We start from the raw sequence: 14,927 nt of genomic DNA, 5'->3' as shown, positions 1-14,927 counted from the left end.
GAAGAGCGGAGGAGGAGGAGGAGGGGCACCCCTGCACATGCCAGGCCCGTGAGAGGGCTACCTGACAGTCGGGTTCACCCTCCAGTGCAGCCCCAGTCTGGAGATCAGCGGCTTTTCCGGGAGGTCTCTGGCCCAGGACTCCCCTGGCCGGCTCGGTCTCCTCCCTCCCTCCCTCTCCCCTGGGGCCTCTCTTTGCAGGAGTTTGCCGGGGAGGGCCTGCGGACACTGGTTGTGGCCTACAAAGACCTGGACGAGGCCACCTTTGAGGGCTGGCAGCAGCGGCACCACGAGGCCAGCACCACCCTGGTGGCGCGAGAGGAGAAGCTAGCCCGGCTGTACGAAGAGATCGAGGCGGACCTGATGGTGGGTGCCGGGAGTGCGGGCGGCACCTTGGAGGCTGTTCCTTGACTTATGAGGACATGGACCGTCCCCCCCCCCCAGCCCGGCACTGACAGAGCCCCTCTTTCCCCTGCAGCTGCTGGGGGCCACGGCCATCGAGGACAAGCTGCAGGACGGAGTCCCCCAGACGATCGAGACCCTCGGCAAAGCTGAGATCAAGATCTGGGTGCTGACTGGGGACAAGCAAGGTAGGCGCAGGGCCACCCAAGCCGCCCGGGAGACGGCTCGCTCCAAGGGGCCCCGGCCGTGATGCCAGGCTCGGGGGGGGGGAGGGCTTTTGAGCCAGGCGTGGTCAGAATCCTTTGCCACGCAACACAGGGCATTCCGGGGGCACTCTAGGTTCAAGCAGAGAAGACTGTGACCCTCTGCGCGCCCTCCGAGCGGGTCCTCGGCACCGGGCATGGAGGGTGGAAGGTCGCCTCTCCTGCCACCCCCGCTGTGCCTCTAGGGGCCCAGCCCAGCCCAGCCCAGCCCAGCCCCTCGACTGCTGGGTGGCCTTACAAAACCCTTGGCTCATTTTGTGTGTGAGTGAGGGGGGGGGGGAGAGTCCAGAGAGGAACCTTAAAAGGCTACCAACAGTTATTTCCGTATGGCCTTCATGAGCCAGAGCTCACTTCTTGAGATAGGAGAAGGGGAAACCATACATGGGGAGGGGGTGTTGCCACAGGGATCAAGGGGCCCCAATTCCTCACGGCTGCTCTGGTCGCTCCAGGGGTGCTTGGTGGGCTCCACAAGAGAAGTCCCTTTCCTTGAATGGGGATTCTTGGAGGTGTCGTGTGCATGCCTTCAAATCTTCCCAACTGATAATGCCGGCATTGAGAATTCAGTCCCCTTATTGGTGCCAGACTGCCTGCCTCTGCTCTCCACTCCTCCACTTGCACCTGGCTGGATGACCTTGGGCAAGCCGTAGTTCTGATAAGAGCTGTTCTTAGAAAAAAGACAGTTTCTGTCAAGAGCTCTCTCAGCCCCAGCCACCTCACAGGGTTAGGTGTCTGTTGTGGGGTGGGGAGGGGAAAGGAGTCTGTAAATCGCTCTGAGACACCTTTCGGTAGTGAAGGGCGGGGTATAATTCCAATCTCTTCTTCTTCTTCAAAGAAGATTGATTGACAAGGAAATATTTACAAGCATCCTCAAGCACAGCACTAGATCAGCAAACTGATTTCAAAGGAAAATCGGTCGATGAACGCAATCCCCTTTCCCTGTTCTAGACATACCCTAACTGATGTTAAAATAGGGCAGGCACTAATGGTGTTAAAAAGTCACCAGGTTCCTATGTACGTCCTGTTGCCCAGGAGACTGCATGGCCAGAAAAGATGGCTAAAGAAGAAAAAAGGGGGGAAAACTGAACCTAAACCTAGAATTCAGAACCTAAAAAGGTTAGTCAAGAGTAGAAAAGGGCCAACTCTAAAACTCTAATTATAAACATAAAAAATTTACATGTATTTATTCACCATAAATTAAAATAACAAACAAGGTCCCATTCAAACCTCATATACAAATATAAAAACATACAAGGGCTAATAAGATAGACCTAACGCGTTTCGGCCTTTACAGGCCTTCCTCAGAGGTCTAATACAAACAGAACATATTGGCTGATATGCAAGAATACATACAATCCTACACATACAAAATATGGAATAAAGACCAGAAACCAATTGTTCCAAAGTTTAACCACTGGGCAAGGAAAAGAAATACAAATATGCAAATGAAGCTTCCAGTGCAATCACATGTCCAGTGGTACTTCTCTCTGGTCAACTGTATATTCTTCTGAGATTGTACAGCCAAATGTTCCCAATAAAATGTTCCTTAGGTTAAAAGCAGTGTTGATCAAAAAGGTGTTGGGCCTATATAGTAGATTCAGAAAAGATGGCTGCCAGACCAGAGCTAGCTCAGAGTCGTCCCCAGCGCAGCATCCCAAGGAAGAGAGACCGCCGTCCCCTTCCAAGGAAGTTTTCTTAACCCCCCCCCCCCGTCTCCGCCCACTTGACTTAACGCAGTCCGCCCAGGTCACAAGTGCATCCTGGGAGCCCTCCTGGAAGGCATTCTGGGAAATCTCCACGAATCACCTGAAGACTTCCTAGCACCAAATTCCTTAGTTGGTTTTCCTACCTGGGCCATTAGCCTATGGATAGATGCAATCTGGCAGGCCATTAAACTGGCTGGCTGCCACCCCCCCCCCCACAGTTTTAAACTCAATATTATTAGGGGGGGGGTTCGTCCACAGGCCACCTGGGCCAAACTGGTTCCATTTGGAGGTGAGGGGTGGGGACAAATGCTTCCCCCCAAAAAATTGGTGTGTAAGGAGGAAGGACCGTCGCCTGGGTTTTTGTGTGACTCGCTGGTTTTGTACCCAAAGAGGCAGAGTCCATGGGGAAGGTTCCCTCCTCACTGAGGACTAGGGCTTTTGTTTTGCTTTGGCTGCACTGCTCCAAGCGGGGAGCTTCTCCCGCCCAGGCGGAGCTTCAGCACCCTCAAACTGTGTGCTGCTTTGCTCTGCAGAAACAGCGGTTAATATCGGCTACTCCTGCAACATGCTCTGCGACGACATGGAGGACATCTTCTTCATCCAGGCCCACAGCGCCGAAGAAGTGCGGCAGGAACTCAGGTGAACATTGGGATGGGGGCCCCCCCACCAAGGACTGCTTGCAGGCCAGCAGGGGGGGAGGGCCAGGTGCATCCCCCCCCCCCAAAGAGGGGGAAGGTATGAGCCCGACCAGGCAAGCCAGTCCCGCTTCAAAATCATAAGAACGCAAGAGGAGCCCTGCTGGATCAGACCAGTGAGGGTCCATCCAGTCCAGCATCCCATCTCACAGAGCAGCCAACCACAGGGCACAGAGGCCAAGGCCTTCCCCCAATGAGAACATCAGAAGAGCCCTGCTGGGTCAGACCAGGGAGGGTCCCTCTCGCCCAGCCTCCCGTCTCACACAGGGGCCAGCCAGTCCCTCTGGAGGGCCAGCAACAGGGCAGAGAGGCCGAGGCCTTCCCCTGATATTTCCTCCTGGCACTGAATGAGGAGGTTCCCTTAAGAACATAAGAGAAGCCCCTGTGGGATCAGGCCAATGGCCCATCCAGTCCAACACTCTGTGTCACACAGTGGGGGCCAAAAATACCAGGTGCCCTCAGGAGGTCCACCAGTCAGGCCAGGACACTAGAAGCCCCCACACACACTGTTGCCCCCTCCCCCCAAGCACCAAGAAGACAGAGCATCACTTGCCCCAGCCTGAGAGCCCCTATCTATCCCTTGTGGCTAATAGGGGCCACTGATGGACCTCTGCTCCAGATGCTTATCTCATTCCCTTTTGAAGCCGTCCATGCTTGTATCCTTTAGTCACCCTGGCTAGTAGCCACTGATAGACTTCCTCTCCATGAATCTATCTAACTCCCTTTTAAAACCGGTTATTCCTGTGGCCATCACTGTGTCCCCTGGCAGCGAATCCCACATTTTAATCACTCTCTGTGTAAGGAATGATTCCCATTTGTCCGTCCTGAACCTGCTGCCCGTCACCTCCACTGGATGCCCCCGAGATCTAGTATTTTGGGAGAGGGAGAGAAATGTCTTCTTGTCCACTCTCACCACCTCATGCATCATTTGATAAACCTCTCTCATGTACCCCCCCCCTTAGTATTTCATTTTCTAAATGAAACGTTCCAGACTCTTCTCATAGTCTCCCCCAGTCATCTCAGATGCTCTCCTTTGTACTTACAGCTCTGCAGTGTCCATCAGTGGCCCCTATTAGCCACAAGGGATAGATGGGAACTCCCGGTCTCTGGGGCAAGGGATGTTCTGTCTTCTTGGTGCTTGGGGGGGCAACAGTGGGAGGGCTTCTAGTGTCCTGAACACACTGCTGGACCTCCTGAGGGCACCTGGAATTTTTGGCCACTGTGTGATTCAGAGTGTTGGACTGGATGGGCCATTGGCCTGATCCAACATTGGCTTCTCTTATGTTCTTATGTCTGGGGCGAGTGATGCACTGTATTCTTCGTGCCGGGGGGGGCAACAGTGTGGGGGGGCTTCTAGTGTCCTGAACACACTGCTGGACCTCCTGAGGGCACCTGGTTTTTCTGGCCACTGTGTGACCAGAGTGTTGGACTGGAGGGGCCACTGGCCTGATCCAACACTGGCTTTTCTCTTATGTCCTTATGGAGAGACGCTGACCGGAACTGTGCACAGTATCCCAAAGGAGGCTGCACCACTGATCTATACTGGGGCATTATTTTATCGGCTGTTTTATTTTCAGTCTCTTTTCTAATAACACCAAACATAGGGTTTCAGTTTTTCACTGCTGCAGCATATTGGGTCAATGCTTTCATGGAGCTATCTGCTACAACTGCAATATCTCAACAAGTTCAGGCCCCATTTGCCTATAATTTCTATTTTTATTTATTCGTTAGATTTCAATCCCGCCCTCCCGCCGAAGCGGCTCAGGGCCGCTCACAACAATTATAAAACCAGCATAAGTACATATATAAAATACAACTCAATAAAATAGCTCAGCTCATTTCCAATTAAATAAATACAGTTAAAACCATTTAAATGTGGCGGTGTCGTATAATAAAGTGCATGTGCAGCACAGCCAATATAAGGTCTTTCCTACTGAAACGCCCGGCAGAAAAGCTCCGTTTTCATGGCCCTGCAGAATTGCTGGAGGTCCCGCAGGGCTCTGATCTCGCTGGGGAGTTTGTTCCAGAGCGTTGGCGCCACCAGGGAGAACGCCCTGGTCCTAGTCGCCACCAACCTGGCATCCCTAGGCCCGGGGGGGGGCAGGCGGTTTTGTGTACCAGATCACAGTGCTCTCTGGGGACATGTGGGGAAAGGCGGTCCCTCAGGTAGGCAGGCCCTCCTGACCATGCATCACCTTACATTAATCCAGGGCAGAGGGCAAGTTGTCGTTGCCCCACCCCCCCACCCCGCTTCTTTATTTGACATGCAAAGGGATGCGTGTGTGTCGGTCAGAGAGAGGGATCAGATAGGGCACATTCGCCTCTTTAGATAGCCAGCCTTTCCGGTATATCTGGAGCGAGAGCAGCCCCGTTAGGCGAACCCCGCATTCCCTCACTTTTAAGGGTGTGACGGTGCTAGAAGAACTCTGGTCTGTTCCTGCAGCGTCCAGGTCTTTGCTATTTGTGGGCCTTCTTTCAGGAAAGCCAGGAAGAAAATGAAGCCCGACACCTTTGTGGACAACGACGGCACCGATACGCAGATCCAGAAGCCCGGGAAGTCCCAGACCCTGCCCGAGGAGCAGCCCAACGGGGAGTACGGCCTGGTGATCAGCGGCCACAGCCTGGTGAGGACGGGGCTCTTTGTGCGTCGTGCCACCGTCCGGGGGGTGGTGCAGGAAGCGCATCTGAGCGCTCCGCCCCCCCAGTTTTTTATAAGAGCGGACAGCAGGTGGAACTGTGGCGGATTCGGGCTTTGGCCTGTGGCGCCAGTCATGGGGATGCCGCCGGGGTGGGTGGCAGCTCAGCCAGTGCATCCGTGCAGGCCACACGGAAGGCCCGGCCTCTCCAAAGCATGGAGCCCCCCACAGCACCGCAGGGCACGGGGCGTGGCAGCAGGAGACCCACGGGAGGGTGGCAGTCCCGCCCTCAGAAGGGCTTGGGGGGCCCAAGGGAGGAACGAAGGAACGAAGGAGTCTCGAGAAGGTGTTCTGCCACGTGGGAAGGGAGTGATCAACACATGGAGTTCACTGCCACAGGAGGTGGCGGCGGCTACAAGCATGGGCGGCTTCAAGAGGGAATTGGGTAAACATATGGAGCAGAGGTCCATCAGTGGCTCTTAGCCACAAGGCATAGACAGGAACTCTCGGTCTGGGGCAAGTGATGCTCTGTCTTCTTGGTGCTTGGGGGGGGAGGCAACGGTGGGAGGGCTCCTAGTGTCCTCCTGGCCCCACTGCTGGACCTCCTGATGGCACCTGGCGTTTTTGGCCACTGTGTGACAGAGTGTTGGACTAGATGGGCCATTGGCCTGATCCGATATTGGCCTCTCTTATGTTCTTATGAGTGTGAGGGCTGGGGGCCAGGCCACGCAGCAGCTTTCCAGCTGTGGTACAAAGAACCTCATGGCACGATGTTTGCTGAAGCAGTGGAGAGGGTTTCCGTGTGTGTGTGTGTGGTCATAGGATCACTTCAGAAGCTGCCCCTGAGCGTGGCACATCTGATTCCTGGACTGATGGGCAGGAGGGACTCAAGGGGGCCGTGCCAGAGGAGCGGGGAACCCGTGGGCAGTAGGGAGATGCTCGGGGGGGGGGCGCAGAGGGTCCACCCCGTCTCCTCCAGGAAAGACTTTGGCCGTGGAGCCGCCCCTGCAGGGAGAGCGTTCTGGCAGCCAGCAGAGCAGAGTCGGAATGCCACCCCTCCCTGGGGGGAGCGCCTTGGTGCCTGGGGGAGGGCCCCCGGGGGTGTCGAGGGTCCCGAAAAGGGGAGGGCACGGCAGTCGGGTCGCTGGGCACAGAGCCCTCAGCTAGCCGCCCGCTCCGTTCCCAGGAGGCAGAGCTGTGCCGTTTCCTCCCCAGGGCGGGGCGTGTCGGCCCCAGAGGCGGCTCGAGGCTGAGTCCCAGGAGCAGTGTTCCCTCTAAGCTGAGTTAGTGTGAGCTAGCTCAGCATTTTTTAGGGTCCAGCCCACAGATTTTCGTCTCAGCTCGGGAAGGATGGGGCTCCAGAGCAAACTAATCTATGCAGTAGCCAAATGGCTCAGTCACAGCTTTAAGGCCCGTGGCTCACAAAGTGGAATTTCTGCTCACAAGACCCTCCATGGCTTAGAGGGAGCCTTGGTCCCAGGGCTGCCCCCCAACCTTTGACTCCTGGCATCAAAGCAGCCAGTCTGGGGTGGGGGCGGGGGGGGGGGGAACCATTAGGGCTGGAGAGAAATGCGCCAGGCTCATCATGCACACCTGCCCACGTGAGGGGGGGCCCCTACAGGTTTGGGTTGTGGCTGGGAACAGGCCGGGGGACATGGCCACTCACAGCTCTCGGCTGGGTCAGGAAGTGGGTGCCTCCATGCCTGGCTGTGCAGGATCAGGAGAGGTCTTGGCCCTGGGGCCCTGCGGCCGGGCAGGAGAGTCTTCCCAAGGCAGCCTTCTGGGGAGCCCAGCATAGGGTGCCTGCCCTGCTTTGGGCTCACGGGCCTTCCATTCACCCTCCCTCCCTCCCTGGGGGCCGGTGTCTCCCTGCAGGCCTACGCCCTGGAGGGGAACCTCCAGCGGGAGCTGGTGCGGACGGCTTGCCTCTGCAAGTCGGTCCTCTGCTGCCGCGTGACGCCCCTCCAGAAGGCCCAGGTGGTGGAGCTGGTGAAGAAGTACAAGAAGGCCGTGACGCTGGCCATCGGGGACGGGGCCAACGACGTCAGCATGATCAGGGGTGAGCAGCACAGGGCCTGTGCCCTCTGCGTGGGGGGGGGGGGGGGCAGCCGGGCCGCACTGGGGCCCAGGGGGAGGCAGCATCTGGGCTGGGAACGACTCACAGAGGCAACAGGCAGCTCCGGCCGGGGCCCACAGAGTGCTCCCAGCGACCCCTTCCACCTCCCATGTCCCTCCCTCCCTCCCTCCCAGCGGCCCACATTGGCATCGGCATCAGTGGCCAGGAGGGGATGCAGGCCGTGCTGTCCAGTGACTTCGCCTTCGCTCAGTTCCGCTACCTGCAGCGGCTGCTCCTGGTCCACGGGCGCTGGTCCTACATCCGGATGTGCAAGTTCCTGGCCTACTTCTTCTACAAGAACTTTGCCTTCACCCTGGTCCACTTCTGGTACGGGTTCTTCTCCGGGTTCTCCGCGCAGGTAGGCACCACGGACTCCGTGCCGGCACCGTTGCTGCTGGGGTTGGCTTCTCCACGGACGGACACGGGATGGGGCGCTCCCACGCGGGCACGCGGGCCGGCTTCCAGGTAACAGGATTCCAGTGGCATGGGCACCCCTTCCGGAGCATCTGCTTCATGCTGCACCCATCCATCCGGAAGCCTTCGTGGGAGTGCCCTCCCCAGCTGCCAACCCCGGAGCTCCAGACATTTCCCAGGCCAGAGTGGGGAACCCTCCGGGAGAGTCCCCGAAAGGGCATATGCTGCCGTTTGGCACCGACCTCTTGGCTGGGGGGGGGGGGGGGAAGATGGGGATGTACAGGAGTCTCTCCTGAGGTCCCCCTGCAGTAACCCCAGTTTTCCTCCGGGCCCCAAACCTGACCCTTGAACTGGGGAAGAGTCCAGTCTGATACCTATGCAGAATCGCCCTGAGTTTAGCCTGCCCTGTGAAGGACAAAGGGAACCATTTGGAAGTAGCTAATGGGGGGGGGGGTTGCTTGCTGAGGCCTCCTGTACACCCCCCGCACACACACACACCTCTGCCTCCCACCTTCTTTGCAGACGGTCTACGACGAATGGTTCATCACCCTGTACAACCTGGTCTACACTGCCTTGCCTGTGCTGGGAATGAGCCTCTTTGACCAGGTGAGGGTCGGGCTTTCCCGCCCACAGGACCTGGCTAGTAGGGCAGCCGGTGCCTGCCCCAGAGTAGAGGGCAAGGCTTTGCCCGGGGGGGGGGGGCTGCCTGGCACAGGAACGGAGTGGTCCGGCCTCCTTTTGGAAGCTGAGCCATCTACACCTGGGTGGTGCCTGCCCGGTGCCTGCCCGGGAGGGGAGGTCCCCCTCCACTGCTCCTCTGGGGGCTCCCCTCTGGCTGGAAGTCTGCGGGATCACACGGGTTTGGTGGACCCCTCCTGGGCTGGGGCAGCCGCGTTGCATGCATCCCAAGGGTCTCTCTCTGCCGGCAGGACGTGGACGACCGCTGGAGCCTGCAGTTCCCGCAGCTGTACACCCCTGGCCAGCAGAACCTCTACTTCAACAAGCTGGAGTTTGTCAAGTGCATGCTCTACAGCGTCTACAGCTCCCTGGTGCTCTTCTTTGTGCCCTGCGGGACCCTGAGGGACTCTGTGCGGAGCGACGGGAAGGCCTTGGCCGACTACCAGTCCTTTGCGCTCATGGCTCAGACCTGCCTGCTCATTGTGGTCTCAGTTCAGGTGAGCGGCCACTGGCCAAGGTGGGTGCTTCCTGCAAGAAGTCTCCCCCCCACACACACACAAACGAAGACCCACATAGAATCATAGAATGTTAAGAGTTGGAACGGACCCTGCAGGTCATCTAGTCCAGCCCCCTGCACTCTGCAGGAGCAGAGCTGAAAGAGAGCCCTACAACATACCCGAAAGAGGGTCGTCCAGCCTCTGCTTGGAAACGTCCAGCGAAGGAGCATCCACCCCCTCCCGAGGCAGACCGTTCCACGGCTCAACCACTCTTACCGTTAGGAAGTCTCTCCTGATATTTAGCCGGTATCGACTCCCTTGTCATTTCCACCTGTTAGACCTAGTCTTGCCATCCGTAGCAAGAGAGAATAGATCCGCTCCATCTTCCACATGGCAGCCCTTCAGATACTTGAAGACTGCAATCATGTCCCCTCGAAGCCTTCTCTTTCCCAGGCTGAACATCTCCTGGCCTTGGCAGATACAGGCGTAGTATGAGTGGGGGCCTTCTCCGGCCTGGGCTTCTGTGCCTCCCCCAGCCCCTTCCTGAGTGAATTGCTTGGGTGGAGAGACTAGAGTCTCCTGGGGGGGGCTTCCTGTGGGCACAGCTCCCGTGGGCGGCCCCTCTGGAGGGCTTGTGCGTCTTTGGGATGAAACTTTGGCATGTGCCTGCCTGCTGATGCTTCTGGAGGGGGCCCCCTGTACATCTCTGTGTCCTCCGGGGCAGCAAGGAGGAGGGGTGTGACAGAACGGGCTCCCGCTTGCCAACTCCGGGAGGGAGCGATTCATCCTCTTCCTTTCATGAGGGCGTTCACTGCCACCACCTGATCATGCTAGGGAGTCCCGAATGCGAGAAGCGGGACTCTCAGTCCCTTTCCCCAGTCCTGAGGCCGGGCCTCAAGTTCTCCTGCTGCCCAGCACCCGGTCACCACAGGGGCGAAGTGCAGCTTTGGGTTTCCCCTGGAGGGCTGCCCACTTGCACCCCGACCTCTCCTCTCCTCCCTTTATACAGCAGCGTGCCCAACAGCTTCTCTAGAAAGGAAATATTTACAAGCAGGCTTTAGCACCACACCCAGAGACAGCACAGGGAAGGAAGAAGGAAAGGTGGTGATGAGCCCGTCCTCCATCCCTCTCCTCTAAACAGACCCTCACTGATGTCACCGAGAGGGCGGGGGGGCACCTGGAGCTACAAATCCTCTAAAGCTCTTAGATTACCTTCCAGCTCCCTGCAGGCCTTCCCCGGGGCTGTGTGGTCAAAGAGGGCCGCCCTGGCCGGCAGACCAGAGCTCGGCAGTCTGTCCTCTGCCAAGGACTGGCACCAAGAGAGGGCCTCCCTTCCTGGGAAGGGGCGCTTTTGTTAAACCTCTGGCTCCGCCCATTGTAGCTACAACATCACTCTCTCCACCCCCTTTTGACCTGGTCCACCCAGGTGCACCCTGGGAGCCCTCCTGGAAGGCATCCTGGGACATCTCCAGGAGTCACCTGGAGACTCCGAACACCAAATCCCCCAGTTAGGTTTGCCAGCGGAGTCATTAGCGTAGCCCTGCCATGGCCTCCTGCTACGTGGAAAGGAAAAGAGCCACCCCTTCAAAGGACAGAAAGGGAGGAAATAGGGAGGAGCCTTCTGCTCTGTCTTGCCAACCTCCCTCCAGGAGAAAGTCCACTTCTTCCCAGGGGGACGAGGGTTCCACGGTTCCAAGGACTCTGGCGAGGTGCCGCTGGGAGACAGGCCTCGCTTCTTGCTGCGCTGACTGCAAGGGCACCTTTCCACCGGGCGCCCGGCAGCACTGCCGGCTGCAGGCCCTCTTTTCCAGACTGACTGCATGCTGCTTCCTGGCAGGATTCAGCAGAGCCCAGCCCGGCCACACCTCTGCCCAGGGGGAGGGGGAGGGGCTGCCCCGGCCCCTTGGAGTGAGTGCCTTGCCTGTCCTTGCAGATGGCTCTGGACACCGCCTACTGGACCGCAGTCAACCAGCTCTTTGTCTGGGGCAGCCTGGCCATGTACTTCGCCATCACCTTCACCATGTACAGCGACGGCACCTACCTGATCTTCACGGCCTCCTTCCCTTTCATTGGTAAGCTCCGGGGGGGGGGGGCGGTGGCCGCAGAGCCTCTCCCATGAAGGTCCAGAGGGCGAGAGGGGCTTGGAGAAGCTGCCCACCCTCCTGGCTAATGCACAGGGGAGGGAGGGGGCCCTGCCCCACCCTCGTAATCCCCGCTGGAAGCTCCCTCTCCGGGGGCAAAGGGGGAGCCAGGGGATGTGAGGCTCACGGTGGCTGGGGAGGGGGCTGGCGGGGTTCCGGGTCAGGGCCCCCCCTCCCTCAGGGCTTCTGCTGAACTCCTCGGGCACGACTGAACTGGGTCCCCGGGGCCCACTCGGAGGGGAGGGGAGAGGGGAGCCCTCCCCCTGCCCACCACCACGCTCACACACCCCTTCTTCCTCCTCCTCCTCCTCGCCAGGCACGGCTCGGAACACCTTGAACCAGCCCAACGTCTGGCTGGCCGTCTTCCTCTGCGTCACCCTCTGCGTCCTCCCCGTGGTCGGCTTCCGGTTCGTGAAGACGCAGCTCAGGCCGACCGTCAGCGACAAGGTGACTCCGGGGAGCCTCTCCTCCGGCAGCGTGAGCTCCAAGCGAGCGAGCGGGCTGGTTGCTCCAGGAGCCTGGGGAGGGGGGGGAAGAGGGGCTGCCCACCCCCAGCAGCTGAGCGTCTTTGGGGCACAGAGTGGGCTGTGGACCGCTTCCAGCACCTTGCAGTGGGGTTCCCAACTCTGGGTTGAGGGATTCTTGCAGATTGGGGGGGGCAGAGAATGGGGAGGACGGGGTATGGGGAGGGGAGGGGAGAGACATCCGTGGGGCATACTGCCATAGAATATCCACTCTCCAAAGCAGGCCTCTTCTCCAGGGGGAAATCACCTCCGGGAGATCAGTTGTACCAGTGGGAGATCTCCGGGTGCCGCCTGGAGGATGGCCACCCTCCACTGTCGGTCATGGGCCCGGTGAGGGGGGGCAGGCCGGCAAGGGGGGGGGGGGGGGTTGCCTGCAGGTCCAGGCCGGCTCCTGCTGTGGAGCTGGAGCTTCGAGGGAGGGGTCTGGAGGGGGCTTCTTGCTCTTGGGAGGATGCAACAGCAGCAGCAGCTGTCCGGCCTGCTCCGGCTGGGAGAAAGAAGGTCTCTGTCTGGCAAAGCACTCACGGCCGGCGGGATGAGGCCCAGCTCCTCTGTGCCAAAAGGCCTGCCGGGGCCTCGCCTCGCCTGCCCCCTCAACTGTGGCGCTCTGCTGCCATCTAGTGTTTGTTTCCCTCCCTCCCTCCCTCCTTCCCAGTCAACTGTGGGGACCGGTTGTCTGCTGCTGCAGGGCAGCCCTGTGGTGCAGGTCAGGCAGAGAGTGCTAGAACTGGCCCAAGGTTATCGAGGGTGGGGATTTGAACACAGGCCTCCAAACTCTAGCCGGTAGATCCCGCCAGCTCTTGATGTTCCCTTGGGGCATGTTTGCCCTTCCAGCCCCGGGGGAGGGCTGAGATTGCTTGGCTCTTCCGGGTACCCTGCTTGGGGTAGGTAGGGGGGACCCTGGGATCAGCCCCCCACCCCACCCCGCCGCGGCCACAGCTGGCCAGGGCCCCCCCGTCCTGACTGCCCTTGTGCTTGCAGGTCCTGTCCAGGGTGCGGGAGCTGGAGAAGCGGCCCCCCGTGCCTTTGCCCAAGAGACGGCTGAGGCGCTCCATCTCCCGGCGCTCCGGCTACGCCTTCTCCCACCAGCACGGCTTCGGGGCGCTCATCACCTCCGGACGGAACATGCGCCCCAAGTCCCCCTTCGGCATCGCGGGCTCCTTCTCGCCCAACAGTGCAAAGCACAAGGACTAGGGGGCCGCCGGAGGGTCGAGGGCCCTCCCCACCTGGGGACGCTGCCCTTGGAAGAGCAGCCGCCGCCGCGGAGCCCTCTGGGGAGAGCGATCCTGACCGAGAAGGGGGAGAGAGAGCGAGAGCGGGGCTTGTCCCTCAGAGCACACGGCGAGGGCTCGCATCGGAGAGGAACTCGCCTGGCACCAGAGAAGACATTGGGGAGAAGAACCCAGGCAGGCGGCTGCACTCGCCCCGGCATATCGGCCCCGGCACACACACCCCCCTCCCAACGAGGGATGTGCCGCTCTCCCAAGGACCACCCCCCCTCGCAGGCACGTGACAGGATCAGGGCCCATCCCTGCCTGGCTCGAGAGGACTCCGAGGCCTGTCGACACGCACACCACATGTGGCTTCGCTATTGCAAAGGACGTGATCGGAATTGCACTACAGGGAGGGTGGGGAGCCCTGCTCTTTCCTCTGCCCCTAAAACGCCCACGGAGGGCACCTTGGGGGTCTGAGCCCCTGAGAGATTCCTTCTGGGCTGGGGGTGGCCCCCGCGGGGGACTGTGCCTGGCCAGGGGGGGGGGGCTTGGAGCTGCTTCCTTCCCCATAACCCAGGAGGGGACGGTGGGGACGGCTCACGGTCCTGGCTGTGCAGAGGCCGGGGGTCCCAGGTGCGGTCCCCACGGCCTGCAGTTGAGGGGGCGGAGCGGCAGAGCCCCCCTCCCGAATCTCCTCTCCAGGGTGGCATGCAGCTGTGGGGAGGGAGGACTGGGAGCAGGCAGACTTTGCCCCCCACCCTCTGGCCCTGGCCTTTTGGACCGTCCTGCCCCAAGCACCTTCTGGCCAGTGCCTGTGATGTCCTCCACCTGCCTATGTGGGAAGTGGGCAGGAGCTGCAGGGGCTCGCGCAGGGCTGAACGGCCTCGGGAGCAGCCCCGTCACTACATTCTGCACTCCAGATGGGGTGGGGGAATAAGGGCCCCTCAGGCCGTGGCCTGGACCCTGCACAGGCAGCTGCCGGGGAGTAGTGCGGGCTTCCGGAACGAGACAGGGCCTCTGAATTCCGGCCACCTGGTGCTCCCCGTCTCCGGGCGACAGACTGACCCTCCTGGTCCAGAGCCCACGCAAGGGAGGGAAATCCCCAGCAAGGTGGAGACCAGGCTGAAGATGGTCTGTGGGGGGTTTGGGGGGGGGGGGGGTCTTGCAAACTGTGGTTTTCTTCTAGCGACACGGTTTTAATAAACCTCATGAAAAAGGAGCGACGATGGGTGAGAGAGTGCTGTTCATGGGCTTGACAGGAGGGGGGGCTCCCCTTGGTCTTGGTGGGGGGGAAATTGCCAACTCTCTTCCTGGAGGGTGGTCTGCTTACGGCCCAGGAGAATGCGGCTTGGTCCAGCCAAGTGCAGGCAAAGAAGAACCGGGGAGGGGAGAAAGGGGGCGCTGGAGGCTCTCTTCAAAACAGGGACGCAGGGAAAGGATGTGCAGAGTGCAGGAAAATACAGAGTGTTGCACACGGGATGGGGCAAGAAATTCAGTGTTCCCTCTAAGCTAGCTCACAGTTTTGTAGCCTCCGGCTCACACATTTTTGTCTCAGCCCAGGGAGGAGGGCTCCAGAGAAACTGGTTTATGCAGCAGCCAAATCGCTTGCTCACAACTTTAATGCCAGGAGCTCACAAAACAGAACTT

General features: G+C 59.8%; 1 protein-coding gene across 1 annotated transcript in view; it reads left to right on the top strand.

Annotated features, from left to right (window-relative positions):
• LOC107105541 (phospholipid-transporting ATPase ID-like) overlaps positions 1–14,370 on the top strand; it is a gene marked incomplete at its 5' end in the record, with an annotated part of 24,277 nt that extends 9,907 nt beyond the window's left edge. The window contains 11 exons of the mRNA XM_015405538.1: positions 199–363; positions 476–587; positions 2,899–3,004; positions 5,540–5,684; positions 7,572–7,755; positions 7,947–8,170; positions 8,749–8,832; positions 9,156–9,401; positions 11,335–11,473; positions 11,859–11,989; positions 13,048–14,370. Coding sequence (XP_015261024.1) covers positions 199–363; positions 476–587; positions 2,899–3,004; positions 5,540–5,684; positions 7,572–7,755; positions 7,947–8,170; positions 8,749–8,832; positions 9,156–9,401; positions 11,335–11,473; positions 11,859–11,989; positions 13,048–13,260 — 1,749 coding nt within the window. The remainder of the gene's footprint in view (positions 1–198; positions 364–475; positions 588–2,898; positions 3,005–5,539; positions 5,685–7,571; positions 7,756–7,946; positions 8,171–8,748; positions 8,833–9,155; positions 9,402–11,334; positions 11,474–11,858; positions 11,990–13,047) is intronic.
• Positions 14,371–14,927: the final 557 nt, after the last annotated feature.

This window comes from Gekko japonicus, unplaced genomic scaffold, assembly GCF_001447785.1.
Source record: "Gekko japonicus isolate JY-2015 unplaced genomic scaffold, Gekko_japonicus_V1.1 scaffold2624, whole genome shotgun sequence".
NCBI lineage: Eukaryota > Metazoa > Chordata > Lepidosauria > Squamata > Gekkonidae > Gekko > Gekko japonicus.
This window is presented reverse-complemented; position numbering and strand designations above follow the sequence as displayed.